The sequence below is a fragment of the Oncorhynchus mykiss genome, chromosome 4 (genome assembly GCF_057628025.1).
Source record: "Oncorhynchus mykiss isolate SJ-2025 chromosome 4, ASM5762802v1, whole genome shotgun sequence".
NCBI classification, from domain to species: domain Eukaryota; kingdom Metazoa; phylum Chordata; class Actinopteri; order Salmoniformes; family Salmonidae; genus Oncorhynchus; species Oncorhynchus mykiss.
In genome coordinates this window covers 20,967,274-20,989,345 of record NC_143025.1, presented here as the reverse complement: position 1 = coordinate 20,989,345, position 22,072 = coordinate 20,967,274, and the positions used below count along the sequence as shown (strand labels likewise).

Here is a 22,072-nt window from a genome sequence, read left to right as displayed (position 1 = left end):
TAAATTTAAAATAAACTTTGTAATTTTATTGTTTTATACTTACACATCATACAACCCTACATTTTTAAAGAAAAAAAAAGAAAAAGATATCTGGTGTTGTTTCTGGGGGACTGGTGTGCACCAGTCCAAAGGACTTGACTGCACTTTTGCAATTTCCTACAGGAGAGATCTACAATTTGTAACCTTTTGGAACTCAATTATTGTCTGTTCCATCATTTCTCATACATCAGTGGAATGAGTCAAGCACTTCCGTGTATTTTATGGGAACTTTTATGGGAACATTGAGAGAATATTGCCAGATTTGGTCACCCATTAGCTGGTTACCCATCACAGATCAAAAGCTTTTGTAGTAATGGCCTGCAAGATGAGGACAATGATTATGTTAAAGTGTGCTAAAGACAAACTTGACATCAACATTGTAAAAGTGCAACAGATTGAAATTGCAGTGGATGTTTTCCTAACATCAAATCACTGATTCTGATCCGGTTTAGTTGATCCATTTACATACAATTGCAGTGATTCAACAGATCTTATTAAGCCTAAAACATAAGCTCAGCGGGCCCCACAAGGGAGGCTCAGTGTGGTCAATTCCAGAGACAAAAATAGCTTGATAAGCATGACCCCATCAATCCATTGGTAACATTCAAACTGCTCACCTTTTTAAATGCTGGGATAGTCTGAGCAGTCAAGGGAACTATCAACCTGCAACACATCACAACTGCAAAGACGACAGTCAGCCAAACTGAAGTACAAGCCGATGCTGTTCCCTTGCCCTAGAACAGAGTACACTCATCAGGTACACGATGCCACGCATCTCTGCCCCATTTTAAAGTCTGTTTAGTGCATACCCTTAAAACCGAAACATCACCATGGGGAATAAACCAACAGCAAGGAAGTTTTTTCAACTCAGACAGCCTAGCCCTAGCTCATCATACACACTTCTTCTCAGGCCCTCTTCTTACATGGTATCAAAGGCACCGCACCATCTCCACTCAGATACTTTAAACAGTGTGAACCCTCAGATCCAAGTGTCTGATTCCAAATGATAAACCAGAGGACTCATCTCGTAACAGGGGCTTTGAGCTCCGGGCTAGGCTCAGGGACAGGCTGTCTTGGTGTTTGCATGCCAAGGCCCTAAGCCACTGCTGCCCGCCCTTCACTAAGACATTCTTTAACTGGTAATACTACCCAGGCTAACGCGCCAATCACAGGTCTGACTAAATTAAGTCTAGGTTATTCCGTTTATATAAAGAGATCTCCTTCAGTTCAGACTTTCTCCTTGTTGTTTTGCCAGGTGTTACACTTGCTGTTTTTCAGTATCTGCTTTTTCCACACAATCTTTTTCAATGACTTCTGCTATGTTATGAAAAAGCATGAATTGTAAATCAATGTTTGATACACCTTTGATTCAACAATGCAAAACTGCCACAAATTGTTTTGAAATTAACTAGTGTGACCAATCCTGAAAACAACCACAGGGACACCAAGGCCCTTGCTGAGGAGTGAGCCAGTTAGTAGCAGTACTTTGGACATAGAAGGGATGTGTTTGACTGTCTGTAGAGTTGAGTCACTGAATCTCAGGGCAGTCAGGAGGAACTGGAAAGCAACCTAGCATGACACTGTCAAAGATAAATATGTCATCCAGGGTGATTTGAGCCCTTTGACTAAATTCTACACCGTTTGAAGACACAGGAACTACCCGTGAGTGAAACAAAATAAAAGGAAAACCAAGTAGTGCCACTGCACTTCTTTTAGGGTAGTTATGAAAAGCACTGTTATACACATACTAATATTTTGATATTTTTCTCCCCGCCTATTATCTGGCGACATTCTACATAAGATTATACTACATGAAAAGTAGCCACATGGTATTTACAATTGAAAACACAGTAGAGTCCCATTAACTTGAACCTCAGCCAGTCAAGGTTCCAGTAACGCGTTGCATTGTGCTATAATGCTGTGTGTCTTAACATTCTTGCTTGTTTTTCTGTTTATAATAAACAGTTATTCATCTGACTGCACATGCATGCACATTTTGATCTTCCGGAAGTAGCTAGCTAGAAGCGTCTTCGAAAAAGGACTCATTTGGGAGGACATTCTGAAGTAATTCACTTCAGCTGAGAATAGAGGTGTGTCACTATGGAGATTAATTGCCAACCAGTTCAGTTATCATTCAGCATATGTCAGTGGTATGATGGTGGTTAAGGACAAGGAGGCTTAAAGTGTAAGCTATATGGAACAAAAGCAGGTGTTCAAGGAGAACACTACATTATGTCCTGCCTGCATGGGAAGAATATGCTTTATTCTCTGTAGCAAACCTGCATAGAGATCCAACTAAACTATAAAGACCCAGAGGCTGAACAGAGTAGGTTAATTTGCACATTCAATGTTTTGTGCTCTGCAGTTGACACCATTTGTTGCGTTTTGATTCCAAAATAATGGACCTTTTATGTCCACTCTACTCCATCACATATCAGAACGTGTATTTTTCAAATGGTTACATAATCAGATGGAAATGCTTAAATAGAATTGAAAGGTTAAGTACAAATCAAATGATTTGCGGACACATGCTGCCAATCCTCCAGTACAAACCAACCAAATTATTTAAAAAATAAATAGAATGCAATCACACAATTCAAGCTAACTACAATATATTAATATAGATCTTCTGATGTCATTCGCTCATTAAAACAAAAAGGAAGGGAAAAATAACAGAACTCAATCACTCAGTTATGTCAAGGCTATCTTGATAACCCCAGCCCTGTCCCACCCCCTCCAATAACTAACTGTTCATGCACCCAACATCAGTATGAGAAGTCAATATATCCAAGAGAAAACATTCTTCAATGCAGAGACTTGGGAGTTTGACATGTTGTGAACTAATCACCCAGAGGGAAACATTAAAATAAGACAAAAAGGCCCATTTGACAGAAACTAGACAATGGTTTTTCTTTGGGAGTAAATTAATGTGAAGTCTTCAAAAGATCTTGATGATACACACAGATACTCCCAGTATGGATCTTAACTTGACCTCCCAATGTTCTTATCCGAGCTGTGGCATGCTCTTAAACAGGTTACTTCTGTCTCATTTTAACTACCTCGCAGGGATAATATAAAAATAAGTCCCACCAAGTTAACAATAAAAAGGGTAAAAATGTAATGCCTTCCCTCCCCACAGCAGACAAATGCCCACCTAACCCTACTGCACTCTCCCTGACTCTCAAGCTACACACACACACCATCTCCCCACATGGGAATTCACACACACATTCACACTCCAGCAGTCACTCTAGGAGAGAGAGGGAGATGCCAATAAAGGGAGTGGCTGGACAGGGGCTGTGACGCTGCCACCCCACCCGCCTTATCCTACCATGAACAAATGAAGCCATTTTATCTGGTATTATTCCATGCCGCCATTGTTCCAAATTTTCACGTCAGAGACTTTTCTACTTAGTCCTCATAACTTCTGGATCTTCTCAGCCACCACGATGGGGTTCTCCTTGCGTATGCGGGCTGCGGCGGCGCCTCGGTAGTCGTAAGGACAGTTATGTTTGTCAGAGTAGCGATGAATGGCGCAGAACAGGTTACCACAGCGACAGTCGAAGCCTAGAGAGTGAAGAGATGGACAAAGTTAACATCCAACCCTATCTACGTCTCAGTCTCCACGGTCAGTTCCAACCAACTGGACCAAGATGAAAACCTGAGATGTGTAGTAACAGTGTGCTTTCTTAGAGGGTAGTGAGCACAAGGCTCTTCCAAGAGATTGTTGTATAGCAGGCCAACACCACGGTAGAGTGCAAGCCAACAGTACACTGTGAAATGCAGTGGACCGTGAAATGCACCACTAACCTGCAGTATGTTGCTCTCTACACAAACAGCAATGTGATAGGTGGACTACTTTCATACAACTTGTAGTCTACGTTTGGAATAGGATCTATTAAATAAACGTGCAAATATTGAATTTTTTTTAACCAAAGATTTAGTTAAAAAACAGCCAGTAAGGACAATGGCATCATATTAACATTCAGTCTTGAGGTCTCTGTGCTATTTTTGCACTGCGTGTGATAAATATGATGTTCTGACGTTCAAATAGGCAGATCAATCATGTCTATTGAAAATTAGATATAATTTAGTTTGTGTAGCAGATTATAGAATTTCTTTGAAAAAAATAAAACAAACATACCATTGAAAAAGCATCAAATCAGCACTGTATGAGAGCAGTAACATCAGTCAGATAAAAAAATAAAAATGTATCTGAACTAACTAATTAGCCCTGCATGCTTCCATTTCCCCAGAGGTAAAGATTCGAGACAATCTCAAACACCTAAAAGCTAACTCAGAAAATAACTCCTTTGCACTCGAGCTCAATGCCCCATAACCCCTTTGAACTCAACAGCCACCTGCCATGTGTGTGCTGTGCGCCCTGAAACCTTCTGTTAGGTGTCCACCCACTACCCAAAACACACTTCCTTATGTTATAAAATACATTTTACCAGAACAAATATGATTCTTCATGTCCTGAATCATTCACTGGGGTCTTTCTCTAACATGGTATTAACATTATATCCTAAAAGTCAGTTTTCGTAACCTAATACATTCGGTAATAAGCACCCAGCAAAGCAGTGACGCTTTCTCACAGCAACTTGAGGATTTTACATGTTCTGGTAGTCAGTCATCTGCAAAGTGGTTTCCGCGGGTTGAAAAGATCGAAATTAAAATGTAAAATGCTTAAAGAATACAAAGCTTGCAGTACGGCTCAGTGTAAAGGTTGACATTTCAAAGATACACTTGTTTTTGTGAAAAATCTTTTAAAAAACGAGAATTTCAGATTAATATGAAAAGTGTATATTATAATATGAAAATACTCCATGTCATGTCTCAAAATCAATATCTATCTTACCTCTATATTGTTTTATGCCCTCCAGATTCGAGAAGATAGATGAGTTCAACAGTGAGCCATTCAGTTAGACTTAATTCTCACACAGCATCCAGCCTAGCTGATGCAAAACTATTTTCCTGTTATTTTACCACTTTTTTCTCTGATTTAGGGTCTCTAATTTCAGCTATCCTACAAGGGTAAATACTCCAATAATTTTTGAATGGATTATCAGAGACAAGGTTTGGACCACTGGTTTTCTTAGAGGAGTATCTACACAATTACCATATTATTTTACCCATTGGTCAAAAGATGCGTTTCTGATTGGACACCCTATCTTCCGTCTTACCAGTCAGGCCCACTTTCTTCCGGCAGGTGAAGCATCGGTTCTTCTTCTTATTTTTGTCAGGGGTCTGATCACCATCAGACGAGGCCTGGGCTGCCTCACCCACTGGCCCTGTTAAAATACAACATCTAACTGAACCTCACAAACAGAGCTACCCATATATTACTTTTGAAGTGTACCCTCGGGTGGCTGCAGCGTAGTTATGTATTACAAGACAAGACATATACTGCTGATGACTGCTACTGTAAAACAGTTTGGAAACCAAGAAAGTCTCAAGCTTTTTTCCCTGTTGTTCTAACCAGTGTTTTTGGATGTCCCCTCGTCCTCTTCCTCGTCCCCATCAGCCCGGTCTGAGTCAGTGGCTCCAGTATCCTGGGAGATACTCATGGCTGTCATCTGCTGGGTTACTGGGCTGGGGGAGTTGGGACTGGAGACACACATTCACACAGACCAATAATGAGGTGAACAACTGAAACCATAATCCAATATACTATAGAACTCCAAAAACAATGAACAAAAGCCTCTTGAGCAACAGCTTACTGTCAATGTAATGGATTCCATTTAGCAGTCTGTGTGTTTGTTTGCAGAGACAAGCTGATTTTATGTCAGCATACCTGGATGTCCTTTCCTCGGGCGGAGTGACCCCTTCCGTACTGGGTTCCGACGTTGTGCTCTCCACTGACACACCAGCTGCTCCCGGGGACCCCACTGGCGATGAAGCTGCCGATCCTGTAGATAAACCACACGTTTATATAGGACACAACTGAACCCCCCCCAGTTGTTGACCTTGAATGAATTGTACCTATATTGAATCATATGCCACATGCTATTGATTACCTACATGGTCCAATTAACAAAAAAAAAGGGTTGTGTTTCACGAACTGATAAATCACTCTCTTGCTTTATAATGCCAAGGTTTTAGCAGTGATTGCTACCTCATTCTCCAGCCCCTTTTAGCAACCCACCACCCTCCTTTTGGGTCCCTCTCCCATCTTCCTACCTTTCTCACCTGGGGGGCTGGAACGGCCCCCTCCCTGTTGTCTCTGTAGGTGTTCCTTGTAGCAGACCGAGCACATACCATTGGTGCGGGGATTACCATAGAAACCACAGCCCATAGTGCAAAGCATTGGCACCTGCGTCTGATTGGTCTCCTGAGCCATGCTTTCTGATAAAGGGGGAGGGGGAGGGGGGGTAAGGGGGATGGGAGAGGATATTCCTGAAAATGGGGTTGAAGAGTTAGTCAAACTCACTGCCATTGTTTACATGAACATGTCTATAAAAAGGCTAAAAGAGCTTGGAGACCGGCATTGGAGCAGGAGAGCAGTTCTGAAAGTGTTAGTGGTTTTGCTAGGAGTAAGTGTAAATGATTGATTATTGGTTTAGTGTATTAGAGATGATCCTGACAGATCTAATCTGTATAGTACTGGTGATGAGTGATCCATTTTGTTAGATACAATACAAATACTGTTTATTGTTACTAGCATGGAGGCTACCCAATCCAGAGGCTATGCTTTATTCTGTTAAATTAGGTTTAGAATTTTACACCCGTAGCTTTCAAACCACAAAAACAACTTGTTTACTTCATTTGAATGGTCAAATAACACTGACAGTAGAAACAGATTACAAATCACAATACTCTATTACACATGCACCTGGCTGGAAGTAAAACTGAGATATTCCGTGTGGTAGAGCATGGCGCTTGCAACGTCAGGGTTGTGGGCTCGATTCCCACCGGGGACCAATATGAAAAAATATGAAAATGTATGCACTCACTAATCTGGTTAAGAGCGCCTGTTAAATGACAAAAAATGTTTAATATAAGTCACCATGACTATACATATGGCCTAATTTTCCATGAACTCGTTGGTATTCCTTGTTTTACAGCATGGAAAACAGAACAACAACAAAATACACATCGCAAACTGTCAGACAGTGCCCGTGTCACAAACAAAAGCTAGCTGTAGTGTGTGCACTGAAAACAAAATAGTTTGTGCCTCGATAAACCAATAAATACTAACTCTGCCAAGGCTGCCAGGATAGCCTAAATTCAATTACAGCGCCAGCATCATAGCTACATGTTTTGGTCGGTTCAAGCAAACTTGAAATCAAAGAACAAAACAATAAAATGATGGCATTCCCTTGTCATAGACTGACAATAATTGGCAAACTAGCTGTCTGGTTAACTAGATCAATTAGTAACTAACGTTACTGCTGATCATCAACCCAGGTCTTGTTTGTCCGCAGTCGAAAACAATTGCGTCCTCGCTCAAAAGCAAATAGCGTTAGGCTAGCAAGAGACTGGTTATTTAGTTAGCTACAGTAACATTTAGCTAGCTAATTCATTGAAAACAAGGACCAGCGGCGACGTCATATTTTTCATGTCCTGAATGTAAAAATGCACTAGCTTATCTGGGTAATTATATTTGTCAGACGAATTACACTGAATATGTAACACGACTTAGTTTTCACACAAGTGTCTAAACGAACGTTAGCAGTTGTAGCTGGCAGTACATGTTATCTGGCCACTATAACTAGCTAGCATGAAGCGCTAACGGTACAGTAGCTTGTCGTCAGCGGGAACATATTTAATCGGTTTACATTAGCGAAATCGTTTCTTATGTTATTATTAAAGCAACCCAGTACCTGAAATACGAAGTGATGAGCGGTGTTGACGACCTTAGTCTCCAGAAATGTACAAGTAATCGGTCCCTTCTGTGCGCGCGGCCTCCTAACCAGCGCTAGCTCCCGACATTCGAAACCACCGTGACGTAATTCTAAGCAACAATTCATTATTTTCTCACATGCATAATATCCCCATTTCATTTGCCAAATACAATAATACCATTGTAGAAACGGGGTGATATAATTATATTTAAAACATTATTCTTATGAGTACTGTGACATTGAACATACAGGTTCTTGGAAAACATGTTTGTGTGTTCATTGGAAAAATAAAAAAAGAAGAGCAAAGTACTTAGACTGGAGACAACATAACCAATTCTAAATATTCACTAGGCAGTATCAACTAACAATGAGTGAAAGATGCAGGTGAATGAAATCATGTATTATATAAAAAGATGAAATAGCAAATATAATGGACTACAAGCCCAGGAGGAGAGTCAACAATACTTTATTGACCATATTAGCAATCAAGAACAAGAGAGACCCTTCAGGAGCATACACATACAGAGGAGAGCACAGAAATATCACACCAATTTGTCATGACCCCTTTTCGTAAATTTTTAAGGATTAAAGATCAGTCACACGTGGGGTTTATACAGCATTTCGTACAGTTAGTGTTACAGAAAAACAAAATTAGTTGGTTTTAAATGGTTCCTTAACATTCACAGATTGGAGTGTGATTTACAGCACAAATATGGCCATTTTAGTGGTCATCCCCTTCTGGAGAATATACAAAGCAGTATTGTGATTTCCATATGTATGTGCCATGTTATTATCAGCATAGTTTATACTCACAAGTGTGTGCAGTAAGTGCATTATTTACTGCACTGTACAAAAAAATGAACACACCATGCCAGCAACATGTTAATCTAAGGCCTCGGTCACTGAAAGCAGATGAAGTGCAAGCCTTTTTGAAGTAATCTACTCCAACCTGTCGGTCCTCAAACCAAGCCTAGGTCTGAGGGCCTTTATCCACAGCCTGCCTGTCCTCCCCCTTCTCAGTAAGCTGGGGTGCAAAGGGTCCCACCAGCCAGTTGAGAGGAGTGTTATTGAGCAGATACTCCATTACGCCATCTAGAGAATGTCGCACCTGCGAAAATGTGTCAATCAACATAAATAACCTCAGAGTGAATCATAATTATCTGTTATGATGATGTACATGCAATGTGTTGGTTGAAATATTAAAACTATGAATAAATAATGAGAAACCAGCAGCTGGTGTATTCATAATGAATACACACAGGAAAAATGGAGCAACAGAGAGTTTGGTATACCTGTGTTAGATGATAACGGGTCTGCTCCAGGAGGTGGGGTGTGAGGGTGCTAGCATTGCCCAGGGAGGAGTGCAGTTCTTCAGCTGCTTTCTGTGCATTTGCCAGCTGGTCCTGGACCGCACTGGGCAGGCCCTGGGCGCTGGACACCACACCAGAGCAGGCAGACCGCAACTGGCCACTGAGACCATGCACCATCGAGAGGGTTCGCCACTCCAACTGCAACACAAACAATGGCATTTACAGTTAGCTGTGGTTACCTAGACAATGTTTATAACGTTCCCCAAGTACATTCATTCCCATGACTACTTTGTCAAAACAAACTAATTTAAGACTCCCTACCGCAGTCTGGTCTTTGGGACCATCCACCTTCCCACCATCTACTTGTCCATCTTTAGGCTGTTTCTCCTGCCACTCCTCCCAGTGCTGCAGCAGCTGCTCTGGTGCCCCTCCCAGCTGGTGGTTGGCAGCAGCCAGGGTGGAGCGGGCATTCTCCAGCAGGTCCAAGGTGCTGGTGATCTGGGTTATGGTGGCATATGTGGTGTCTCTGGCGTACCGGGCTCTCACCAGGGACTGCTCCAGGGCCCGCTCCTGCACCTTGGAGGATAGCTTGCCCAGACGGATAAAGTAGTTGGGGCTAGATGGGCTAGAGCCCACCACTGGTGCAGTAGCCACCTCACCTGTTGCAGGCTCGGCCAAAGCAGCTGAACAGGAAAAAATGAAGATGATCTAGAATGGATAATTCAGTCTGAGATCAGAGCTATTGATTTTAGTGCCACCCTGTCTACATACACATATCTACAAATAAATTAAATGATCACATCATCTTGCAGCTCTAGACCTGACTCAGCAGCACCCACACCAGGGATTGGTTGAAATCCATTTCAGTACAGTCCATTCAGTGGTTACTAGTTCATTTTCTCATTCATACTGACCCAGCTCTCTGTCGCTGAGAGGCAGGATCTGGTCCACCAAGTTCTCAGAGTGGCTGAGGGCCAGGCCCACCCCACTGCTGACCATATGGCCCACACCGGTCCCCATGAATGAGCTGAACCATCCACTGGCGGCTGCTTGGGTCATCTCCACACCCCCAAACACTGCAGCCATCATAGCCCCAGTCATGGTCTCCTTGGCCCCAGCCATGGTTTCCTTGGCCCCGGTCACAGCCCCGGTTATTGACTCCTTTGCCCCCAATACAGCCCCAGTCATGGTGTCCTTGGCTCCAGCCATGGCCTCCTTTGCCCCGCTAACAGACTGGTACATCATGCCCACTGTGTCTGAAACCAGCTGTGGGAAAGAAAATATACAGCTCATTAAAAAGCTGTTATAAATATATGAGGTATTATACATCTGCAGGAGCAACGGTGACAACCATGGGAAGCCTCAACCATGGCCAGCCTAGACAACATCTGGAAACAACGCACACTCTCGGAAAAAAAAAAAACCTGGACCTCACATGTCGTCTGAACGCCTTTTACTGCAAATGCCTCTGCCGCATACTGGGCATCACATGGTGAGACCACATCCCGAACTACAATACGGCAAAAGACGGACCAACCAGACAGACCAACCCTGTTTCCTCCCTAATCAGTGCCTCCTGACTCGGACTGTTTGGTGACTTGGCCTGATCAAACCCACCTCTAGAGCCCACCCTCATCCTCAAGGAGCCATCCCCAACTGGACACGCTCAAGAGGACGAACTACTCAACCGGAGACAAAAAACCACATCAACCTGGGACCTGACCCAGAATAGGACAGCGTGGAGATCCATATGTTGAGACGCTATGCTCCAAATGAAGATTAGTGAGTGAGGGATGAGATATCAAGTAGTTTACCTGTCTTTTCTTGGGGACTTTAGTCAAATTGGATGCATGAGGAAGCGTTGTTGACTAGTCAATATTAGATTTGGAAAGTCTCACCTTGTCAGCTGGCTGCTGGAGGATTTGCAGTTTTTCCACCTTGTCTAGTCCCATCATGGCATATTGATTCACCACAGAAACTGTAACAAATTATGAATCAATTCCTAACAAAAAGTGATCCACTAAAATAAAATAATTTTTAAAATGATGTCTGTCTGTGGTCACTATGCATCAGAACTCACTCTGTGGCTCCAGTCTGTCCAGGAGTGGCTTGGAGCCGGTGGTGGCGGCTGCCCCCAGGGTGCGCACCCCGCTCTCGGCAGCATCTATTACCCCCTTCAGAAGGGGAACGCTGTCCTTAGTGCTGCTGTAGGCATTGGACACTACACCACAAGCAGAGCTCACCAGGGGGATGCTACCCACACGGGACACAACACTCTGGGAACAAAACACACAATGCTTATACTTTAGCAAGGTTTGAGAAGAAACAGCCATTGTGTTGCCAATTTCATATTTTGTTTGCTTTGTACTGATAACTCAACTCTGCACACTGAGTTTTTGTGTGTGCATATTACAATTGAGGAGTGCATATTTCCAATGAATCAACTTTGAGTGCCTATTCTCTGTGAAATATTGAATGCTGGTTTCAAAGTTATCCGTGTACCAGACCCTTCATGAGAGCTGTGTGTTATAGAGTACAGTCCCAGTGATGGTGCTCCTCACCTGCTGGTCTCCATCAGCTGGCTGGGCTATGGCTGCTGCACTGGGCTCACCAGACTTCTCGCTGTCTGCCATTGTGCACGATGTTTCTTTCATTTCTGACATTAAATGACAGTTTGAGAGAACTTTTACTTGCTTCAGAAGACAGAAATGTATTATCCAGCTAAACAGCAGCGGTGGGATTTATTTTGCTGTCCCCCCCCCATCCATCTGTTAGAGGACAACCCAGGCATGTTTGCTTCATTTGTCAAACAACAGGGTACAGTCAAGATGGAAAAGGATAGGGCAGAATTGAAGAATTATTCACGTCACTGGATAGAAGTTGAACTGAGCAAGGATGACTGAAGTCTTGTGGTTTTCAATTATGTCTCCCACAGCCTAAAATATTAAAATCATTCTGATGGAGGTAGATACAGTAATTGTTTATATTACAAACAAACAGTATAGCTCCTCTGCTACAAGTCTAACTGGGCCATGGCCCATCTCACTGCAGACCAAAGTAATGTAGGCCTTCATTGGGATGTTTGCTGTTATAATAAAGATGTGGCAGTTTGATCATGTGCTTTTTATATAATTTACCTGAACAATTTTGGCAAACATTTTTATTTGATGACATCACAATTGAACATGAACATCCTGCAGAACTTTGTTCATAATGTCATGGTGATTCTGAATGTGTTTGTTATTCAATTGGATGACAACATTTGAAAATAGCAACTTTGGTAGAATGTTTGGGCCAAGAATGTGCCAAAGTTGATCCTGAATTCAGTTTTGGTGGCATCAAATTTAAGGCCATTTGAGACCAAGCTTTCTATACAAAAATGTGCATTACATTTTTTTATTCAGGAAGTTGATCAGTCTGTACCATTGATGGAACAGGTAAATCTTTCTGCAAGACCAACTATTTTCATCTATAGTGGTAAGAACATTTGATTCCTCTGCAGAGGACAGGGCTACAGCTTATTTTTGTGTACTGCTCAATATTCCATGTCCAAAAAGGCACAGATGTAGGATCTCAATTTGGTCACTTTGTTGCTGAGAATTTTTCTGCACAGCAAATGCAAACTTGTAGTCTATTCGAGGTTTAAAAAGGCTTCTAAAGTTTGTAATTTCCACTTTAAAAATGTCAGACTTAATTTGCCCCAGGATTGTAATATGAGTTTGGTCTCGAGACCACATATTGAGCATATCGGTCTGTAATATCTTACAGAGTAAAAAAAAACAATTATCAGCTTCCATTCAGTCAGAGGATAAAACTGATTCTCCAGGCCAAATATATACACTCCTTTCTTGAAACATTAATATTGTATCGCCTATTAAAACCTGGGATTCCTACTTTACTCGTAACATTACTGTCCTTAACTTTTGTTGAAAAATATCCTCAAACTGTCTGAATTTAATTGACTAGTTGGTAGGGAAGAGTGGGGGAAATTGTTGTAAATTTGCACGCTCACTATTAGTAAGGGGAGACGGGGAAATTGTAGCAGTATTTATATCTGTTATAGACATGTTCGCGCAGTGTCGAGCCTATTGGGCCATCAGTGTGTGACAGGCTTGTGATGCTGAAAGGACAGCAAGCGTAATACCAGCGCACTCATGTAGGAGAGGGCACTTTTTGTAAAGCACAAAGGGCCAGTGGTGGAGTAGAGGCTATACGCAGGTATAGCCCCATATACACACTTTGTTTTTCAGTGGGCATTGCCTATACTCACTTCTTAATCCCTACTGCTTGCGTATCAAATTAGTGTAGTGGAGGTATACAACTTATTATTTATTAAGGATCCCCTTCCTGGTTTCCAGCAACACCAATGCAGTTTTATACACAATTTAAAATATGACGTTACATTTCATAACACCCTCAGGCCACTACTCCACTATCACATATTTACAATACAACATCCACGTGTGTGTAGTGATGGATTCTGGGTTCTAACTCCTAAACTTGAAATAGGGTTAATTATCAGGTATTCTATTGAAATATTGAGTACTATGGTTTAGAGGGTTTACACCAGAAGTTAATGGTTATCTGTAGGAGGAACGTATATGGTGGGTGCAATTATGCTTGGAATGTACTGAGTGTAGGGAAAACGATCATACGTGGCAGGCATTGATAAGGGGAGAGAGTCATGGATTAGTGATGGGGTGAAGGTCAGGTCAGGTCACGTTAAGGGAGAAGGAAAGGGTTATTGCCCGTATCACTTTGTATCTTTATTGCTAGGCAGGAAACTACATTTAGCGAGAAGGAGGAGACTCCACCCAAAGTGGGGTACATATACCACCACTATACTAAACACGTTTTTGTCGATTCAGCGGTTCGATCCTTTAGGAAGAATAAACCTGGTCTAAGCTTTCATAGTCCTCGTCGAGTTCTTACTCTGATAATTAGAACCTAACAGTAGATTGAGTGTCTTATCATGTGTATGTGTGTCTGTGTCTCTTCACAGTCCCCGCTGTAGTACAATAGAGAAATCATGCACAAAGTAGCCTAAACAATTGCAAAGCACGTGAAATATATTAATCTGCTTGCAGCACAAATAGCCTAGTTTCAGCAGCATATCATCTGCAGGCAGCACAAATAGCCTAGTTTCAGCAGCATATCATCTGCAGGCAGCACAAATAGCCTAGTTTCAGCAGCATATCATCTGCAGGCAGCATGAGTGTGCAGCTCTCAACTGGTTGTCGCATGGAACAGCTCACAGAATGACATCCTTAGCCGGTAGGGTAGAAAAGACATTTCAACTTACATCCACCAGTAAATGATAACTATGGCAACAATGGGTATGCAAATCAGTTATTGAAAAATGTTGGTCCGTAGTCTTGGTTAGTAGGCTATTTACGATGTGCAATTCAATCATCATACACTGTTTGCATGAACATTTCTAAAGGCTTTCCAAAAAAACTTCCTAATTAAATGTTGACAGCAATGCAGGCCTACCTGATAGAATGCTATAAATGCGGATTTGTATCAATGGGGAGGGCATTTGTTTAGCTCAATTGAAATAAGGGACAACTAAAACATTTTTTTTTATTTTTTCCCACACCTCAAATGGTCTCCTGATGTGGTTCAAGGACATCACATTTCTATGTATTTTTAATGTGGGATTTTGAGAGTGAAAATCTGAAAAATCTTTAGGAAAACATAGTACATCACACAGGGCACCTTTCCTTCACACAGGACCCTCTTCTCAAGGCACCACTACACCACTTCATTGGGCCGATGGAAAGAAAGCAGCCACACGCAGTATGATGTTAAAGGATAAGCAGTCAATTCACTCAAAGAAAATAAGCCAGTAGGTCCCAATCATAAGAATACAAAAACATAACCATTAGGCTAAGCATTTCCGAATTGCAATGAACAACTGACTTTCCATTGCAAAACACATTTCACGTTTAGCACACAAAGTAACCGAGTTTAAATGCAAGAATGTTTTCACACAGTCCCCGTGCCCAAGAAAGCGAAGGTAACCTGCTTAAATGACTATCGCCCCGTAGCACTCACGTTGGTAGACATGAAGTGCTTTGAAAGGCTGGTCATGGCTCACATCAACACCATCATCCCGTAAACCCTAGACCCACTCCAATTCACATACCGCCCCAACAGATCCGCAGATGACGCAATCTCAATCGCACTCCACACTGCCCTTTCCCACCTGGACAAAAGGAACACCTATGTGAGAATGCTGTTCATTGACTACAGCTCAGCATTCAACACCATATTGCCCACGAAGCTCATCACTAAGCTAAGGACCCTGGGACTAAACACCTCACTCCGCAACTTCTTGACGGGCCGCCCCCAGGTGGTAAGGGTAGGCAACAACCCATCTGCCACGCTGATCCTCAACACTGGGGCCTCTCAAGGGTGCGTGCTTAGTCCCCTCCTGTACTCCCTGTTCACCCACGAGTGTGTGGCCAAGCACGACTACAACACCATCATTAAGTTTGCTGACCACACAACAGTGGTAGCCCTGATCACCGACAATGATAACACAGCCTATAGGTAAGAGGTCAGAAACCTGGCAATGTGGTGCCACAACAACAACCTCTCCCTCAATGAGAGCAAGACAAAGATGATGATGGTTGATTACAGGAAAAGGAGGGCCGAACAGGCCCCCATTCACGTTGACGGGGCTGTAGTGGAGTGTGTCAAGTTCCTTGGTGACCACATCACCAACAAACTATCATGGTCCAAACACACCAAGACAGTCGTGAAGAGGGCACGACAACACCTTTTACCCCCTCAGGAGACTGAAAAGATTTGGCATGGGTCCTCAGATCCTCCAAAGGTTCTACAATTGCACCATCGAGAGCATCCTGACAGGTTGCATTACGGCCTGGTATATGGAAACTGCTCAGCCTCCGACCGTAAGGCGCTACAGAGGGTAGTGCGTACGGCCCGGTACATTACTGGGGCCAAGCTTCCTGCAATCCAGAACCTATATACACTAGGCGGTGTCAGAGGAAGGACCAAAAACTGTCAAAGACTCCAGTCACCGAAGTCAGACTGTTCTCTCTGCTACCACACGGCAAGCGATACCGGAGCACCAAGTCTAGGTCCAAAAGACTCCTTAACAGCTTCTACCTCCAAGCCATAAGACTGCTGAACAATCAAATGTCCACCTTGACTATTTACATTGACTACACTACACTGCTGCAACTTGCTGTTTATTATCTAAGCATTACCCCTACCTACATGTACAAATTACCTCAACTTACCTGTACCTCCACACATTGACTTGGTACCGATACCCCCTGTATATAGCCTCTATTTTTATTTTAGTGTTACTTTAGTTTATTTAGTAAATATTTTCTTAACTCTATTTCTTGAACTGCATTGTTGGTTAAGGGCTTGTAAGTAAACATTTAACGTAAGGTCTACACTACATCTGTTGTTTTCAGCAGATGTGACAAATAACATTTGATTTGATTGAAAATAACTTATGTCAAATCAAACGAGATGGCTAACAGGAAGCGTGCTGCAATAAATAAAAAAAACACAGTTCCACTTACCAGATGATGATCATTTGAAACTTAACTTCTTGTTGAAAGTTATTCTTGAAAAAGGACAATCTAACAAATTAGCAACAACATTTACTTCGATAACACCTGCTGAAGCCTCTGCAAACTAGCCTACAACAAAAGCTAGCTAGCTGGACCGTGGGAAAACTACTGCTTGCTATTGCACAGTGGCCTGTTGGCCTTCGAGAATGCAGAAGTTCCCATGGGTTTTTGAAAAAGTGGTCCCACTTATTAGAAGTCAATGTGATTGGTTGACACCCCTAATATAGTTGAATGGCAGATGCCCTCTATCAAGCATCTGATGGCCTAGCCAATGGCTGACTTAGCTAGCTAGATTTATCTGCCTAGAGACCGTCAAAGAAAAATCCTGATTTAATATTTCTCTCTTCAGTGTTAACCCTTTCCTTTCTAACAAAAACTGAAGAGATTAAAATCAAAACATCTTTGGAAAAAAAAACATTTTATAGATCCTTAACCTTTCTCTGAAAGTGTAGAAGTCCCTCATTGTTCCCCACTGTGTTCGGGTTAGTAATCATTTTGTCGAGTGGCTCTTCAGCATGCATTTTTTTTCATCATTCTGAATGTCTAAAGAATCCATATGTTCTTTTGAATTATGAACACAGAAATACTGGACATTTTGAACTCTTATTATAGTGGTGATTTGACCAAATTACATTCATAGTCTTGAATTGGCATTTTTCTGGCCTCGGTCTTGACTTTAGCCTCGGACCCCCTCTGGTCTTGGTCTTGACTCGGTCTCACTTTAGGTAGTCTCGAACACAACACTGATTTTCCCTAATGAAAGATGTATCAACACCTACAAAAAAAATGGCCATTAATTATAATCCACATAATTTAAACTTCCTGTTGCTGCAGCATTATTTTTCTGCTGTAGCAAACTTGCTCAAATTAAGATCCTACATCTGTATGGTGATCTGCTGTTGTTTTGCCTTGTCTTTACTTTGGGTTATGGAATGTCAGAAGTCATTGATATGTGATTGAGATGGAACTTATATACAGAGTAGAGGTCGACCGATTAATCACAATGGCCGATTAATTAGGGCCGATTTCAAGTTTTCATAACAAATCGGTAATCTGCATTTTTGGGCACCGATTATGGCCGATTACATTGCACTCCACGAGGAGACTGCATGGCAGGCTGACTAATGCGAGCGCAGCAAGGAGCCAAGGTAAGGTGCTAGCTAGCATTAAACATATCTTATAAAAAACAATCAATCTTAACATAATCACTAGTTAACTACACATGGTTGATGATATTACTAGTTTATCTAGCTTGTCCTGCGTTGCATATAATCAATGCGGTGCCTGTTAATTTATCATTGAATCACAGCCTGCTTCGCCAAACGGGTGATTTAACAAGCATATTCACGAAAAAAATCATTGTTGCACCAATGTGTACCTAACCATAAACATCAACGCCTTTCTTAAAATCAATACACAAGTATATATTTTTAAACCTGCATATTTAGTTAAAATACATTTATGTTAGCAGGCAATATTAACTAGGGAAATTGTGTCACCTCTCTTGCGTTCATTGCACGCAGAGTCAGGGTATATGCAACAGTTTGGGCCGCCTGGCTTGTTGCGAACTAATTTTCAAGAATTGTACATAATTATGACATAACATTGAAGGTTGTGCAATGTAACAGCAATATTTAGACTTATGGATGCCACCCATTAGATAAAATACGGAACGGTTCCGCATTTCACTGAAAGAATAAACGTTTTGTTTTTGAAATGATCGTTTCCGGATTCGGCCATATTAATGACCAAAGGCTCGTATTTCTGTGTTATTATATTATAATTAAGTCTGATTTGATAGAGCAGTCTGACTGAGCGATGGTAGGCACCAGCTGGCTCGTAAGCATTCATTCAAACAGCACTTTCCTGCATTTGCCATCAGCTCTTCGCTGTGCTTCAAGCATTGCACTGTTTATGACGTTAAGCCTATCAACTCCCAAGATTAGTATTGCCAGCCTAAAGTACCCATTAGAACATCCAATAGTCAAAGGTATATGAAATACAAATGGTATAGAGAGAAGTAGTCCTATAATAACTACAACCTAAAACTTTTTACCTGGGAATATTGAAGACTCATGTTAAAAAGGAACCACCAGCTTTCATATGTTCTCATGTTCTGAGCAAGGAACTTAAACATTAGCTTTTTTACATGGCACATATTGCACTTACACTTTCTTCTCCAACACTTTGTTTTTGCATTATTTAAACCAAATTGAACATGTTTCATTATTTATTTGAGACTAAAATGATTTTATTGATGTATTATATTAACTTAAAATAAAAGTGTTTATTGTTCATTCAGTATTGTTGCAATTGTCATTATTACATATATATAGAAAAATCGGCCGATTAATCGGTATCGGCTTTTTTGGTCCTCCAATAACCGGTATCGGCATTGAAAAAAATTATTAAATCGGTCGACCTCTAATACAGAGATGCCAAAATCTTTGGACGTCACTTTATCCAATTGCCATAGAGGCAGTGGACAAACAGTATTCTGTCACCAAAATCTTCTCTCTTTAAAGCAACATCACAAAGCAATTTCAAATCCATACTGATAGTTTTTATTACAACAGCAATATGGATGTGTAATTTTCATGTCAAACTGATACTGTGGCAGTGTAACAGTATAACTTTAGACCGTCCCCTCGCGCGAACCAGGGACCCTCTGCACACATCAACAACAGTCACCCACGAAGCATCGTTACCCATCGCTCCACAAAAGCCGTGGCCCTTGCAGAGCAAGGGGAACCACTACTTCAAGGTCTCAGAGCAAGTGACGTCACCGATTGAAACGCTATTTAGCTCGCACCACCGCTAACTAGCTAGCCGTTTCACATCCGTTACAGCAGCACCCAGCCCTGTGGCTCTGGTCCCTGGCCCTGTTCAGCAGGCCTCACTGACCCTCACCTACGTGGGCACTGCCGCCCACCTCAGAGCAGGCTCCTAAAGTAAAGGTGGAGGAGACCCATGTCAGATACGTGAACACCATGAAGGATGTTCCAGATTCCTCCTCTCTCATCAGCCATAAGAGCTCTATAAAGGGTCTGAAGGTACAGTCACGGGCTCCTGGGAACCGTAAACTTCCCTCGGGCTTCTGGGAACCGTAAACTTCCCTCGGGCTCCTGACCAGGCCTCACCACCACAGCAGTCCAATAACAGCCCTGTACTGTGCCCACTCCAGGCCATTTCTGCCGCAGCTGAAGGAGGAAGTTGGGCACCCCCTGGGCTCACCCCCTTAGCAGGCCCCTCTCCTGCTGCTCTCCCCTTCCCTTATGGTCCATGGCAGGCACCTGTGTAGTACTGGCAAAGGTGCATGCAGTACTACCAGCAGCTGTCTGATCAGGAGAGGTGGAACCAGGTCTGCTACTACATGGACCTGATGCACAGAGCAGAGTTTGCCCATATGAGAGAGTTCTACGTACGCATACTGATGCAGCTGAGGAAGAGGAAGGCCCAGTCTGGACCAGACCATGCTGAGGGTGAGGACAGGGCAGCTGAGTCTCCTACCAGCAGGCAGCTTATAAAAACCATTGGAGAGGCTTACTGCCATTTTATGAGTGGTGGAGCTGGCCAAAAACATGGGCCTCCTGCCTGCCTCAGACTCCGAGGCATCCAAAACATGCTCTGATTGACTGATGTGATTGAACTAGACTCCCATTGAACTGATTTCACATTTAACTGTGTTTCTTATATTCATAATACTTGGTCAGTATTAATACCTATATTAAGCATCTAAACCGCAATTAGTATTTTTGTGTCACTGTGTGTATAAGCATACTCTCATTCTTAGTGAAGGTAACATGAATGGAGAGAGGAGACTAGCTTGGTATGATAATACAGCTCAGTGCTCCTGGGTCAAGGTCACGACTGAAGCTATAAACTACAGGACAAACATAGGTGGAAATACAGACCTAATGTAGGCATACTTATTTAGAACTGAAATGATCCACAGTGAGATCTTCACTTACACTGTGACACCACTGGAGCAAAGTCTGTCTCTCATATCAGATAACAAGAAACAGATAAAGAGAAATATAATACTAGAGCAATATATTTTAATAACTGCTTTGCAACTAACAATACCAAACAGTTGGAGGGGGGGAATTGACATTATTTTGCATTGAAGGTCTACACCTTCGGACAACCACATCCTGGTGAGTGTTCAATCTACTATCAAAAAACACTCTCTGTGACCCCGGCAGCTAGTAGGGCAGGCCTAAATGGCAAGCACGTTGGTATGCAAGCAGTGAAACACTGACTGATTGTATGAAGAAAGACTTGGGCCCCAGCCATAGCACATTTATATATATAAAAGGTCCCAGGCATAGAAGTGAATGGTCCTAGCAGCCTACAACATTACGATTCCAGATCTAGACACACCATGTACAGTTATGCCAAGTGAAAGTATGAAAAATACTATTTTACCAAGAAGAAAATAATAAGAGGTCTGCATTGAGTGGCGATTTGAATATTTGCTGCTGTTTTGAAAGACGATTCAGCTGAACTTTCCCCCACAAGAGGAATTTTCCTAGTACTGTAATAATATTAACAGTGTCTTTGGGAGATAACTATTGAGTCATGTAACTTGAAAAACTTCTATCGAAATAGGCATCTAAACAGACACTTAGGCAGACATCTAATATTACAGTAGAGTTTGTAGTAAGCAAGCTAGTAGTCACGAAACGTGGCGATGTCTTCAAATTACTACAATTGTCATGCTTTTTAAAATACGTTTGTCGCTATAGGTTGTAATTGTATTTACTGACCTCACTGATCCTGTTCTCCTTTTATCTGGCTGCGAAATTAAGCCGAACTAGCTGTGCTCCGACCAAGCCCTCTTGACAGCACAATTGCAACACATGATAGCTTAGCAAAGGCAGGGTTGTCCAATTGTCCATGAAAGTTAACCAATCACAGTAAACTGAAACCAAACTAGCTACAGTAGCCAATGAATGTTGTTTGCTTATATGAATGAAGCAATGTAGGCTAACAATTATATCAATAGTTGTGCCTGTATGATGATGGTAATATATTTTTGAATATCCACAGCCATTTGTCTATAATGTCTGTGAATGTATATTTATGTAAGTTGTGTTCATGTCATAATTGATGAGACTGTTTTAGCCTATTCCAATAATCATTTTGATTATAGAGGGGAAACAGTTTTAGCTAACTGATAAAGTCTCTCCATCTCCAAGTACACAACCTGACATTGCATTATCAGATGAAGAAAAATGGCTCACAAATGGGAGTTTCA

General features: G+C 42.0%; 2 protein-coding genes and 1 long non-coding RNA gene across 7 annotated transcripts; 1 reads left to right on the top strand and 2 right to left on the bottom strand.

The window, feature by feature from the left end:
* On the bottom strand, positions 1–8,197 carry LOC110521484 (AN1-type zinc finger protein 5). 4 transcript variants are annotated; one of them, XM_021599060.3, is made up of 6 exons: positions 7,866–8,197; positions 6,223–6,438; positions 5,837–5,951; positions 5,522–5,649; positions 5,226–5,333; positions 1–3,606 (listed from the first exon to the last, which is right to left on the bottom strand). In XM_021599060.3, exons 2-6 carry the CDS (start codon positions 6,380–6,382, stop codon positions 3,458–3,460), a joined length of 660 nt encoding a protein of 219 aa, XP_021454735.1. In that variant the 5' UTR covers positions 6,383–6,438; positions 7,866–8,197; the 3' UTR covers positions 1–3,457. The 4 variants fall into 4 exon arrangements, with proteins under 4 accessions (XP_021454735.1, XP_021454738.1, XP_090087560.1 ...); XM_021599063.3 differs by having other exon boundaries at positions 6,232–6,438; positions 7,866–8,008; XM_090231434.1 differs by having other exon boundaries at positions 6,232–6,387; positions 7,866–7,990.
* Positions 5,543–8,997, top strand: LOC149983938 (uncharacterized). The gene is made up of 2 exons (XR_016495160.1): positions 5,543–5,683; positions 5,810–8,997. It is a non-coding gene; the product is annotated as an uncharacterized LOC149983938 (long non-coding RNA).
* On the bottom strand, positions 8,337–21,787 carry LOC110521483 (perilipin-3). Of its 2 annotated transcripts, XM_021599059.3 has the most exons (8): positions 21,582–21,787; positions 11,758–11,852; positions 11,277–11,472; positions 11,095–11,174; positions 10,111–10,462; positions 9,518–9,879; positions 9,179–9,394; positions 8,337–8,994 (listed from the first exon to the last, which is right to left on the bottom strand). In XM_021599059.3, the coding sequence occupies exons 2-8, from the start codon at positions 11,848–11,850 to the stop codon at positions 8,857–8,859; spliced, it is 1,437 nt and encodes a 478-aa protein (XP_021454734.2). In that variant the 5' UTR covers positions 11,851–11,852; positions 21,582–21,787; the 3' UTR covers positions 8,337–8,856. The 2 variants fall into 2 exon arrangements, with proteins under 2 accessions (XP_021454734.2, XP_090087558.1); XM_090231432.1 differs by lacking the exons at positions 11,095–11,174; positions 11,277–11,472; positions 11,758–11,852 and having other exon boundaries at positions 21,582–21,711.
* Positions 21,788–22,072: the final 285 nt, after the last annotated feature.